General features: G+C 48.6%; 1 protein-coding gene across 5 annotated transcripts in view; it reads right to left on the bottom strand.

The window, feature by feature from the left end:
• HM13 (histocompatibility minor 13) overlaps window positions 1-12,052 on the bottom strand; it is a 43,974-nt gene extending 31,922 nt beyond the window's left edge. Inside the window, exons 1-3 of one of the 5 annotated variants that reach the window (XM_079128293.1) lie at window positions 11,752-12,052; window positions 2,363-2,461; window positions 1,887-2,015 (exon numbers count right to left, since the gene is read on the bottom strand). In XM_079128293.1, the coding sequence (XP_078984419.1) occupies window positions 1,887-2,015; window positions 2,363-2,461; window positions 11,752-11,934 (411 nt within the window). In that variant the 5' untranslated portion in view covers window positions 11,935-12,052. The remainder of the gene's footprint in view (window positions 1-1,886; window positions 2,016-2,362; window positions 2,462-11,751) is intronic. The other 4 variants (XM_079128294.1, XM_079128295.1, XM_079128296.1 and 1 more) reach the window with 4 other exon arrangements.
• Window positions 12,053-13,700: the final 1,648 nt, after the last annotated feature.

Raw genomic sequence — 13,700 nt, 5'->3', positions numbered from 1 at the left:
GGGATTTCACTGGTTTGTCTGAATGTCACTGGGTCAAAGTCAGGGAAGAGCCAGAGTGGGAACTTGTGACAGAGACCAGCCTTAACCACACCTGGTCACCTGGACAGGATGCTTTGAGCTTGACTATGGATATGCTGTGGTCTCAGGAAAAATTTTGAAAATGTACATTGCAGTTTCAGATTCTAGTACCCCAACCAGGAGTGGGAGGGAGAGGCGGAAAAGCCAGTGTGGCAGGCTCTTCTGCTGTTAAACCCCCAACCACCCAGCTCAGGCTGCAGCTTCCGGGGAGCCTGGTGACGGCACTGTCCCACAGGCGCCTTTCAGAAACCTCTATGTGGACACTGCAGAGGCACAGGGAAGAGCCTGGCTGTCTGCTGGCACAAGGCAGGTGGGGCTTCCTGCCCAGAGAGGAGAGCTGGCTGAGCAATTAGAGCCATGCCTTAAAAATGGTTCACCCCTCAGAAATTCCTTTTGGAGGCCTCCAGCCTAAGGAAAGAATCCTAAATCCTAAACACAGGAGGTCTTGAAGCAAAGGACTTGGTGTCTTCCTGCACTGAGCACAATGGAGACTTCGGAAATCTGCCCAAAGCAAAGTGAGAAGCAGTGGGCTCGCAGAGCCCAGAGCCACGGGGCCTCTGAGGCACAGGGAGGAGAAGGAAGCCGAGGGAGATGCACCGCACAGTTCGACATACAGCAGCTCGACTCGCTCAGACACAAACACCACACGACACATGACAGCAGGCACCTCCGGTGAGACCGGAATGAAGGTGGGAAATGGAGGTGGACGTAGGGGTGAAGTGGGGGAAACAGACAAGATGGGGCCCCTGAGGGTGGTATGCTACAAACCAAGGCAAGCTATGCACCCAGATCCAGGAAAAAAAAAAAAAAAAAAAAAATCAGTGAACAGCAATGCTATTTGGCACATCCTTATTTTTAAGAGTAAAAATCAGAATGACATTTTCTGTTTGAAGTGAGGGGGCTACTGTGAGTCGACTGTGGCATATCTGCCTGTGGGCATATTCTGAAACCGTTAAAAACAGTAGTTATCATGGAACAGTGAGAGGGCGATGCAGTAGGAAACAGGCATGAAAAATGATGCAATTGCTTCATTTGTCGAAACCCAAAAACGTAGCTGCTTGCTAACGCAGAGGAGAGTTCAGGGAAGCCAACAGTTGTCACTGCCAGTGAGAATGGAAAGCTGCCCCTTTGGAGGGCAATTTGGTCCTATCTGTCCAATTATAAAATAAGCCTCTGATTGACCTGGTAACTGCAGATAGGCTTGAGGAAAATATGTGCCAGCACCAAATACTTTAAGCCAAACTATGTGCAGGAAGATGTTCCCAGCAGCACACTTTTGATACTCCAAAAGAGACACATATCCTCAGGTGTACATCAAATAACAGGACCATGAGCAGCTGTTAAAAAGAATCAAGTGTATTGGACTGTGGTGGTATAAAAAAATACCTCATGGTGAGAGTTGTAGAGTTGATAAATATACTTAAGATATTAAAAAAAAATACAATTCTATGTCTATCTGTAACAGAGCCACAAAAAACTATATGTGGGGAGACTATGGCTCATTTGTATCTTCTTCCCTTAGGTTGAAAAATTTTTTTTCTCTCTTTTAGGTGCTGGGGACCAGATAAATCTAGGCCTTGGGCATGCTAGGCCAGCACTCTACGACTGAGCCACACCTCCAGCCCCAGAAAATAGTACAACTATATATATTAAAAAAAAAAAAAAAAAGTTCAAGGAGAGTTTGCAGTAACATGAGAAAATGCTCATGATATTATCAATGTGAGTGAGAAAAGCAGCTACAGACTGAATACACCACGTGGTCACAGCCATGGAGAAACCATGCACGGGAAGAACGCGGAAGGACACACCTCCAAAGGGAAACTGTGACTGTCTCTGGAAGTGGGGTTTTGGATGATTGCTGTTTTCCCCTTTTTACTTTTCTGTGTTTTCCAGGTTTTCAACACTGAGCCTGTGTAAGTTTTATTGGGAAAATAAACCTCGATAAATTAAAAAAAAAAAAAAAAAAAAAAAAGGCGATTAGTATGGTAGAGGTAATGTCAGAGACACAAGCTATACCCCAGCCCAACACACAGTACAATAAAACCAAACTGGTATCATGAAACAGAACAGAAAGTTACATGGAGAAAAGAAATGGACTGGTGGGACAGGGTCCCACACAGGGACAGCAGCTGTCTCTGGGTAGTGGGTCTACCTGTGACTTTAATTTTTCCCTGCTCTTTGTTTTCTAGAAACGAACATGCATGGCTCCTGTGATGAGAAAAATAAAACAAAAGAAAATAAAGTTATTTAAACCAAATGACAACACAGGTGGCAAACGACTTACTTTGAAAAAGAGGTAGAGCCCCAAGAGTGTGCAGCTGGCGATGATGGGGAAGCGGGCGGCATCCCGGCTGGTGATGGTTTCGGGCATGTCCGAGGAGTTCTGCAGGAGAGAAGAAAGGCACACTGAGTGGGCTGTGCATCTACCTGTCCTCTGCGGCTGGCTGCTGGTGGATTGGATGCTTTAACAGCTCATTCACCTGGTTCTTTCATCGCTTTTGCTAATGCTACTCCTGCTGCCAGGGAGGCTGCCCGCCTCCCCTTGGGGCAAGGTGATCTGATCCCATCAATTTCCCATTGAGGAGATCTGGACTGTGATGAAGACCATCCAGAAGAACCCAGGGCACGTGTGGCACATCTGGGGAGAAGAGCTATGGCAGAGGCAGTTACAGCATGTGACAACTGAGCAGGCGGGGGCGGGTTAGAAAAAAGAAGAAAGAAAAAGGGAAACAGGGCTGAGGATATAGCTCGGAGGTAGAGAGCTTGCCTAGCATGCAGGAGACCCTGGGTTCAATCCCAGTACCACAAAGGGGGCCAGGGGGATGACCAGCCAGAAAACATAAACCACTGGGAGAACTGAATATGGTACAACAAAACAAAACAAACCACCACTACATTTATAAAGGGCACATGCTATCATTGGCAAGAATGTGAGATGGTCAAAGGGACTGATGAATGATATTTACATGACAGACAGCTGAATGCAACCAAATTGACAATGGAGTAGCAGCATTTAACATAGGAATTCAATCAGTTTCATAGAATTAGTGCCAAAAGACTTTTCCTCATGGTCCTCAAAGGCCCAGCAGACACTCGCTGCCATGAAGTCCTTCCAGATTCCCCCATTAGGATAAGCTAACCCCCAACTATTTTATATCATAATCACCAAAATCCTAGCAAAGGCAGAACAGACACCCGTGCCAAGGTGAGAGTCTCTCCACAGCAGCCACACTGTTCACTATTCCACCACTGCCATGTCTATCTTATGAAGACGCACAAGCATTCCTGGGACAAGGGATGCCATTCAGCTGCAGAGTCTCACCAACAGCTTGGCTCTACGCCGGCTCTTAAAAGGAAAAGATGTGCCAAGAGGGGAGCTGTCTGGAGAGGATGATTTTGGCTCGGAGAGGCTCTTCCACCCCAAAGTGGAAGATTGCAGAAGGGGAAGGAGATGGGGACATGGGCAGCAAGCTGAGGAAACGATCACTAGGAGAGGGAGGTGTGGGGAAACCGGTGTGCACGCGCCACTGGCTTGAGTACAAACCTGTCCAGCCTTTTGGGCAGTGCAATCTGGCAGAATGTGTCAAACCATAATTTGCACATGCCCAAGGACATAAAAAGAAGACTGACCGAACAGGAAGCACAAATGGCTTTCAGTCATAAGGAAAAAAAGTTCGCCCCCTCCCCCAAGGGCCACAGTGCTGGGGATCGAACTGAGGGCCTCATGCTAAGAAAGTGCTCTAACACTGAGCTACATTCCCAGCCCTTCACTCTCTTGTTTTGGTACTGGGGATTGAAGCCAGAGGGGCTTTGCCACTGAGGTACATTCTCAGATCTTTTTATTTTCTTGAGACAGGGTCTTGCTAAATGGCTGACACTGGCCTTGAACTTGAGATTCTCCCACCTCAGCCTCCGGAGTTGCTGGGATTACAGGTGTGCACCACCACGCCCAGCTCCCAGCCCCTTACTCTTAATAGAACCTGAAATTAAAGTACACTGACATTGGGCTGGGGAGATAGCTCAGTCGATAGAGTACTTGCCTTGCAAGCACAAGGCCCTGGGTTCGATCCCCAGCACCAAAAAAAAAAAAAAAAAAAAAAGTACACTGACATTCCATTTTTCCTCAGAATGGAAAAAATTGACATACTGAGTTGGCAAGCTGTGGGGAAAGAGGGCGACTCAGTCTTCCTATAGAGACAACTTGGCAATACACTTCAAAACCACAAATGCATGTACCCTTTGATCAAGCAACTATACTTCTGGGAATTTTTCCTACAGATGTTAATCCTCACGCCAGCAAAACGATGCATATGAAGTACATCCAAGATATTCATTGCTGTTAATCGTTTGCTGGTGACTGAAGCAAGTCATTTGCTTTCTGAGTCCAAGTTTACTCTTCTGTCAAACAGGATGACAATCTTTAGCTTAACTTACTTCAAAAAAGGGCAAAGAGGCTTAAACCAAATGAGGTGTAGAATGTGAAAGAGCTGGGTAAACTGTAAAGTACTGTGATCACATGAGAGGCTGTGATTATTGGGGACGAGTGAGGAGTCCTTTACCAAAGTGTAGGCTGGATGGCAGCCCTCCCCTCTGTCACCATAGGCAGCTCTGTGTGAATCACTCTCCAGCAGCTTGGCCAGGAGGTGGGGGCGGGGAGGGTGAGCAATACCAATACCAAGAGGCCAGTGTCCTTCCTTTTGTCTTTTCTGCCAGCCCCTGGTTTTGGTTTGTTTGTTTTCTTTTTTTGGTGGTGGTACTAGGGTATGAGCCCAGGGCCTTACACATGCTAGGCAAGTGTTTTACCAATGAGTTACACTCTATGCCCTTTTATTTTTTAGTTTTTTGGTACTGGGGATTGAACCCAGGGTCGCTTAACCACTGAGCCACACCTTTTTTAGTCTTACTTTGAAAGAAGGTCTCATCAAGTCCTTAGGGCCTCACTAATTTGCCGAGGCTGGTCTTGAACTTGCCTCAGCCTCCCAAGTTGCTGGGATTATAGGTGTGCATCACCATGCCCATCCTTTTTTTATTTTTAGGCAGGATCTCTTTAGGCTGCCTTGGCTAGCCTTGAACTTGTGGTCCTTCTGCCTCAGCTCTGGAGGAGCTGGGATTACATGTATGTGACATACCATGCTGGCTTGATTTTTGCTTTTGGCAGTACTGTGTGGTGGAACTTGGGCAAGTGTTGCAGACTCTCTGTGCACCTGCATGGATTTAATACGATTCCTGTGTGGCAGCAGAGTAGGTGCAAAATAAATCAGATAGCTCCTGACCTCAGAGTTCCCAGGAAGGGAGGTCAAGGCTTTGACAGATATTACAGAATATTACAGTGCAGTGTGACATATAACAAAACAAACATGCATACTGATGTGATTCAAGGAATGAGTGCAAAGCAGTTAGGAGGGCTGAGGTCAGAAGTCCCAGCGAGACTCCCAGCCGCACTCCTTCCCAGCTGTGGGACTTGGGAAGGTGATTTTCTCTCTCAAAGCCTGAATTTCCTCAGCTGTAAAATGAATTGTGAGAACTCCCATTTCTGCACAGGAAGTACTTGAGTAATCATTCAAGCTATATACACTATTTGTATCACTTTTATGAATGAGGGAATCATGCGTATGTGGGGAAATAGGGAGTGTCAGAGGTGGCCAGAGCAGATGCGATTTAAACAAGGCCTTGAAAGCCAGATATGGGGTCAGGTATGCAGTAGGAACTGAGTTTAGGAGTTTGCTTTGTGCCCAAGGAAATGAAGCACTTAGCAGACAGCGACCTGCACGTACAGAGGCTCAGGGCTGGGAAGTACAATGGGCCTCTGTGGTTTCACCTATAAGCCAGTGTTATGGCTCATCTTCACAGATTCCTTCCAATCCAGCCAATACCTTGGCAGAAGAGTCTTAATGTTATTTGATGACAAACTAAGGTTGTGCAGATGCTCCACCTAACAAAGAAACCTGGTCTTCTCTGCAGGTGACTGTTATAAATATCTCATGCTGCAATGGTGAGTCAGAATAGGACCAGCAAATCTGACCAGCAATATTACTAATAAGGATAACATTTATTGAGAGCTTTCTATGTGCCAAGCAGTGTCCTAGGTGCGTTACATGAACTCATCCTCACAAAACAGGTACATTTTACAAACGAGGAAAATCAGGCTCAGAGAGTGAAATAACTCGCTTAGTATAATACAGATGGCGGGCAGCAGAGCCAGGATTCAAACTGTGGCGGTCTGCTTCCAGAACCCAGGCTCCTGGCTACCATTTACTAGATGACCTCTCTCGTTACTATCTGGAAATAGCTGCTGGAAAGTTGTGACAAGAAGATGCTCAGGAAGCCTGTGACCTTCTTGAGGCACAGATCCTGAAGGTAAAGATTAGCTAATCCCCTCTGCCGATTTTCGTGTGGTACTAAGGACTGAACCAGGGGTACCTGACCCTTGAGTTACATTCCAGCCCTTTTTAAAATTTCATTTTGAGACAAGGTCTGGTACAGGCTGACCTCAAACTTGTAATCCTGCCTCCAATAGCTGGGATAAAGGTGTACGCTACTGCGCGGGGCCCAGAACAGTTAATCTTTGTAGTTACAAATATATTAAAAGTTGTTGGGATTCTCTACCAATGTGATTTGAATTTTTGTTGTTAACCAGGCACACTTATGCAAATAGCTCCTGGAACACAAAAATATAATTAGGCAAAGGGGAAAACTGTTGAAATAAGTGAACGGCAGAAGTTAGTTTCCAGTAACATTCTGGATGTTCAGTTAGAGGGTGGACACAAAAGCAGAGAGGGAAGATAGAGGCCCGGCTCTAGCCCTGGGCCCAGCTTGAGCTCTGGAGGCCACGCCCCAGAAATGCTCGGGAAGTCCTGGACCATTCCATTACTGTCATCCAGCTGGAAGCCACCGGTCTCCTCTACTTACCCTAGCTCACTCACTCACTTCAGCAAGATCCTGCTTCCTGCACTAATCCCCCTTCATCCTTTGACCCTACAGCTGTCTTTACAACTGCACTAGTGGCTTCAAGCTCTCCAAAGCCTACACCTGACTGTGGCACATACCTGCCTGAAATCTCAGTGGACTGCTGAGGACCCTGCTGACAGGTGTGTGTGTGTGAACTGACAGCACCTGGGGGGGGGGGGGGCAGGCTGGGAAAATCTATCCAAGTAAAAAATGCACACACATAGCCACCGGGTGAGGCATGAGGATCACAAGTCCAAAGTCAGCCTCAGCAAAAGGGCAAAAGTGAGGCGCTAAGCAACTTAGTGAGACCCTATCTCTAAATAAATTACAAAATAGGGCTGGGGATGTGGCTCAGTGGTTGAGTGCCCTTGAGTTCAATCCCAGATACCAAAAAAAAAAAAAAAAAAAAAAAAAAAAGGCATACAGCCTTGGACCCAGCATGTGGATTTTGAGAAATTTATCATAGAAATACATAAAAAAGGGAAATAATAAATGTATAAGGATATTCAATTCAGCATGGTTTGTAACAGTCAAAGACTGAAACAACCTAAATGACCACAGAGGCCTCTAAGTCAACGGTTCTCCAACTTGGGTGTGTATCAGAATCACCAGGAGGGTTTGTCAAAGCACACCCTGCTGGGCCCACCTTGAGTTTCTAATTTTGAATCATATTTCTCACAAGATCCAGGCAATGCTGATGCTGTAGGTCCAGGGACCACCCTTTGAGAACCTGGGCTCTAAATAAACTGAGAGGTGCAGCTGGGACACCACAGCTGTTAAAGAACACGAAACCAGGTGTGGTGGAGCTTGCCTGTGATCCCAGCAACTTGGGAGGCTGAGGCAGGACTGCAAGTTCAAGGCCAGCCTCGGCAACTCAACTTAGCCTCTCAACTTAGATTTGAGACCCTTTTTATTTGAGAAAATAAATAGGTCTGGGACGTAGCTTAGTGCTCCCTGGGTTCAATCCCCAGAATAACGCCGACAACAAAAAGAAAGAAAAAAACGACATGACCATAACATTCAGACCAATATGATTAGATCTCCAACATATATTCAGTGAAAAAAGCAAGGTGCAGAAAAGACTGTGCACATAATAAATGTAACAGTTACATAACAAAATGGGGAAACATAAGCTTACTTACTGTACAGTCTCCCTGGAAGGAAATTTAAGAAACAGGTGACAGGGGCTGCCTCTGGGGAGGGAAACTAGGCAGCTGGGGTGGAAGGAGACTCGCTGTGCATCTCTGGGTACATTTTGAATTCTGTACCAGGGACAAGCATTATCTACCCTTCCTAACATGAAAGGATGAGGTAGATCTAATGTAGAGAAATCACTAATATATACTGATTAAAAAAAATAAAAATCAAGTTGCAAGGCAATATGTAAACTCCTATTGTTATAAAAATAAACCTACTCCTGTATATACACACAAGCACATACTTATGTTGGATTATACACAGAAAAAGTTCTGGGAGGTGGGCTGGGGATGTAGCTTAGTGGTAGAGCAGGTACCTAGCAGGTTTCAGCCTTAGGTTCCTTCCCCAGCATCATAAACAAATAAATAGATAAATAAAATAAAATGAAAAGTTCTGGAAGGTTACACTCTAAACAGCTAAGTGGGCTACTTCCAAGGAGTAGTGCTGAGGAGGCTCTTCATTCGCTTCTGGACTGCTTGAGTTTTTTACAAGTGTGTAGTTATTTTTGTCACTACCAAGATTGAGCATTGCCTGGGGATTCTGTCCCTCAGAAAGGCTATGTTCTCTGGGCTCCTTGGCCCTCTGCTGGGCTCATTGTCCCCGCTCCTGTTCTGTCTACTCCATTCTCACTTACTCCTGCAAGGACCTACACCTGCAAGGTCAACTGCTGCCTCCTACAGGAGGCACATGAGGATTTAGCCTAGTTGACTGACCACACATCTGTGCATTATTGGTGCCCACGGTCTGTGAGGAGGGCTTGGCCTTCTCTATCCTGGCACCTGGTCCAGGGCTTGGCCCACAGCAGATGCCTTGACCCGTGAGGTGGGGGGCTGCTTTGTTCTACTGGCCAAGGCTGCTGAACGGGCTGCTTGGACAGCATTTGCTTCCTTCTGGGGACACAGGTCTTGGGCAGGGTGGGCGCTGCATCCAGAGCGCCTTCAGCACTCCTGCATCTTCACCTTCTTCCTGGGATTTCACACAGTGCCCTGGATATTCTGACCCCAGGGCAAGTCTGTCCTCACATGCCCTCTGTCAGGTGGCTGTGTGGTCTGACATGAGTGGAAACCCCAAACTCTTGGGCCCCACACTAACTTTTCTCCCTCCTTGCTAAGTCGAGGAAATGATGCGGGGTGAGAAAGCAGCTCATCCGGCCTGTCCTCTCCCCAGGTCAAGACGCTACTTGTGTGAGACTTTAGAGGCACCTGTATCCAGGAGAGTCCCTGATCTGAGACTAGGCACACCTGGTTCTGCCCCTCTATGGTACAGGGATCTTCAAAAGTCATTCTTTGATCCCGGGTTTCTTTCTCTATACAGTGGGAATAATACGACTAGCTCTACGTGCCACACTGAGGTCTCCACACATCGAAGTGGGTAAAGACTTTTTAACTTCAGAGCCTCCTGGTATTGGAGGAAGAGGCCATCAGTGAATGGTCAGGCCCTGTTTGTAACTTCATCTTCCAGCCATGCAGGAGATGCTTCGGAGAGGCAATTACAGGCCGATTTTATCCACACTCTCTGCTCCAGCCACTCCAGACCTTCTGTGCTTCTGTAACTGCTTTGTCTCCTCCAAGCTTCCACCTCTCTCTTTCCTCTGCTAGAATGCCCTCTCCTGGCTGGAATTCTACCTCTCCATCAAGGCTTGAGCCTCCCTCGGCACAAAGCCTCCCTGCCCTGCTCCAGACATGCGTGCGCAGCCTTTCCCTGCAAACCCTGTGGCTGCTGGCATTACCGCCACAGACCTAGTTATCCTTCCCTCATCCACTCTCCTGAACGCCATGGTAACAGTACTCTGACCCACTCATCCCTGCAGCATCCCTCCACCCTAGACAATAGCAGAAGTTCAGGAAACACCGTTTCCTGAAAGGTGTTTTTGGAAGAGATGAGAAACCCTGTGCAGACGGTACCAAGGAGAGGTGTTTAGAGCATCTGGTTGCCACTCAGATCAAGCTGCCCAGTCTCCTGCCACACGGCCCTTTGCCTCCTTTGTCTTGGTCTATTTCTGAACTTCTCCTGCACCAAGTGTCTGCCTGATGGGCCTGGTATTGAGGATAAGGCCACCTGAACTCTGCTTAGCAAAGGCATAATAGAAAGAAAAACAGGGTGGAACTGAGTTTCTCAGCTTAAGCCCTAACTGTTCTCCCTTGCATCTGACCACACAGACGCAGCAGCTGGTTCTCTGTTCTTGGAAAGAAAGGTGGCAGCCTTCAGGTACTGCTCAAGTTGGGCAGTGTTTTGAGAACCTGAGCTGGAGCAGTTTCAAAAGTGGCAGCTGCTTTGTGGGCCTGCCCTCTCTGGGCAAGACAGCTTCCGCTTGGGTCCATCTTCAGGTTTGGTTGGGGAGGAGCAGTGGGGTGCTTGCAGATTAAGAGGCTGTTAAGGAGGAGAGAGGGTACCAGGAAGTGAGAAGCTATTGGTTCAAGGGGCTAGAGAGGGCTTCATATAGGGAAGTGGAGGCGGGGAGAGAGGGAGAGAGGGAGGCAGGAAGAAAGTGCTAGAGTTCTCTTAGGTATCCAATGGGATAGATATTAAGGAAGGCCAAGGATGGGGTCTGGCCCAGTCTCACCAGGGAGACCAACAGTGTCTCAGTTCCTCAGCAGGCAGGCCCAATTTGATGAAGGGACTTGTCTTAGGGGAGACAGGGAGAAAGGATGCTTTGAGGTAGGGCCAGGGGCTGGGGTGGGAACAGGGTGAGGGTCTAGGTTTTAGCTAAGACAAACCTGAGTGGTAGTCAGAGAGAAGAAGCCAACAAAAGAAGTGGTCTATGCCTGGATAGAAAGTACAGGCACCAAGGTGCCAGATCTGTGGAGCTGGCAGGAACTGGTTCCAGAAAGTAAAGCAAAAGTCTGGTTGCTGAGGTGAGGCCATTTCCTGGGTTCATTTTTTTCATGGCAAGGGCTAGGGCCTGATCTGGGAGTTTCCTGTGAGTGCCCAGATGCTATGATTTCAGTGAGACAGAAGCCGGAGCCTAGGGATGGGTCTGGATGCTAGAATTAGCCCTGGGGTGAGGAAGGCAGGGCTCCTGACAGAGGGATGACAAAAGACGGTACCACTCAGGTCTCAAGACCATTACTCATCAGACACAGAATGGGGCTGACCCAGAGCCCTGGATGGGTGATTGTTCCAGATGGGATGGGGATATCTTGCTGCTGACCAGCCACAGCGGAGGGTGGGGCTGGGCCCAGGGGGAACAATCAGTGCCCAAGTGGCAGTGAGGGTCGGCCGGCCGTTCCTAGCTGCCGCATGATGCAGACCGAGAGGGATGTGTCAGGGTCTAAGTAGGGTCAGAGACCAGCCCCCATTTGGGGAAGGCGTGGGTACCCAGTTAGAGGGTCGGTGCCCAGATCCGACGACGCCAAAGGCCAGCCCCGGAAGGTGGGCGCGTGGAGGGGACGGTGGTGATAAACGCTGGGAAGGGTCAGTGACCCGGGCGAGGTGTCAGTCCCTCCAAGAAAGGGTCGGCTGGGAAGAGTCCCCGCCAGCCGCGTCCAGGATGAGGGGGGAAAGGCCCGTTTTTGCCGCTGACCCTACCTTGCCGCGGGCACAGCGCACCGAGCGCAGGGCGCCGAAGAAGATGGGCAGCAGCGCCATGAGCAGGAGGCTGCCGTAGGCCAGCGCGATGCCCTCGGGCGTGGAAGGCGGCCGCGTCGTGCCGTTGGCCGGGCCGCCGGCCTCGGCGCTGCCGTTGTGCGGGTCGCTGAGGGCCGAGTCCATGGCGAGGCTACGCTCCGGCTCTCACTCCAGCTCCGGCCGCTGCAGCAAGAACGCAGATGGAGGGACGGGCGCTGCGGGGAAAGCCACGTTCCCCTAAAGAAACAGGAAGTGACGTGCCGCCGTCCGGCGCCGCGCCCGCGCGCACACGCCCGCGCCGCGCCCGCGCGCGCCCGCGCCTCCCCGCCCGCTCGCCCCCTAGCGGTGGCGGCGGGCGGAGAGGCCGGTTGCTAAGCAACCGCTAGCGGCCGGGAGGGGGACACTGGACCACGCAGCCCTAGTCCACCCTGGGACCTGAGGCCTCATCCCCTAGTTCCCGTGGATTCCTTTGACCCCTCACGGTTCTGTTCTCCATCGATCCTCGTCTCCGACTAAGACCTGTGCTCGCTCGCGCATGCATTCACCCGGTATCAGCTGTTCATCCGACCCTTAAACATTTGCTGTGTCCCCCCACATGCCGGGCACTCTGCTGGGGTCTGGAGACACTGGTGGGAACAAGACAGGCAGAAGTTGGTCCCTGTTATCACGAGTCTTGCATTTTAGTGAAGTATATACGTGTGTGTGTGTGTGTGTGTGTGTGTGTGTGTGTGTGTTGGGAGGTTGGGAAGAGAAGAAATAAAATAGGCAGTCTAAAATATAACTTATAAAGATGGAGCTGGGCGTGGTGGTGCATGCCTGTAATCCCAGCGGCCTTGGAGGCTGAGGCAGGAGGATCGCGAATTCAAAGGCAGCCTCAACAACTTAGCGAGAACCTGTCTCTGAATAAAATATAAAAAACGGCTGGGGATGGGACTCGGTGATGAAGCACCTCTGAGTTCAATCCCAAGTACCGAATACATAAATAAATAAACAAATACGTCATGTATAATTGTGTATTGTACCATGTAAATGCAGATAAATGATTCAGAGAAAAATAAAGATAAAATGGGAGCAGGTAGGGTTTTCAAATGTATTAAGTGCCTACCATGTGCCAGGCAATAATAATTCCTTTACAGTTCATAACACTGTATAGTTTATAAAGCTTCTTGTCTTTTATCACAATTAGAAGGAACTACTTATTTAGGTTATTTTTAGTATGGGTTTTTAAAATAGAAAGCTTAATATATGCACATGGTAAAAATTCCAAGGTACAAAAAAGTACACAAAGACAAGAAAGACTCTTTCCCTTTTTAGGTTCCTGTCCTACCTTCCTGAAGGCAACCACTCTTAATAATCTCTTGTGTATCACTGTAGAACTTCCCTGTGCATTTATAAGCAAGTTGCTAATCCCTTTATCCAACAAATCATTTTTGCATACCTAGCACATAGGTGGTGCTATTAATGAAACAAACATGGGCCTAGGCAGTTAATAGCAGAAGGAAACCATCTTGGGTTGGGTGCTCAAGGGAGACCTGACACCTAAAGGGGAAGGGAGGAGCCAGCCATGGATTAGAATCCCAGGGAAAGATACATATGTGCCTCCTCAGGGGAGGAAGGGCTCTATGAGTTAGAGGAACCAAATGATGTTTGGAGGAAAGGGGAAAGGGAGCCGGTGGTGACAACCGGGTCCAGTTGACTGGCATGAGTCATTGCTCGTTGGACCTGGTTGGCTGGCATGGATTTTATTCTAAGTGTAATGTGAAGACAGTCTAGGGTGTATGCAGGGGAATTACATATTTTTGGATGTGGAATGTCCTCCACAGTCTCATGTACTGAAGGCTTAGTCCCCAGTACAGCAGTGTTCAGAGGTACGGTGGATCATGAGCACTCTGACCTCATCAAAGATAGCT

The sequence above is a fragment of the Sciurus vulgaris genome (assembly GCF_902686455.1).
Source record: "Sciurus vulgaris genome assembly, chromosome: 2".
NCBI lineage: Eukaryota > Metazoa > Chordata > Mammalia > Rodentia > Sciuridae > Sciurus > Sciurus vulgaris.
The sequence above is the reverse complement of the archived record's forward strand: the minus strand, read 5'-3'. Positions and strand labels throughout refer to the sequence as shown.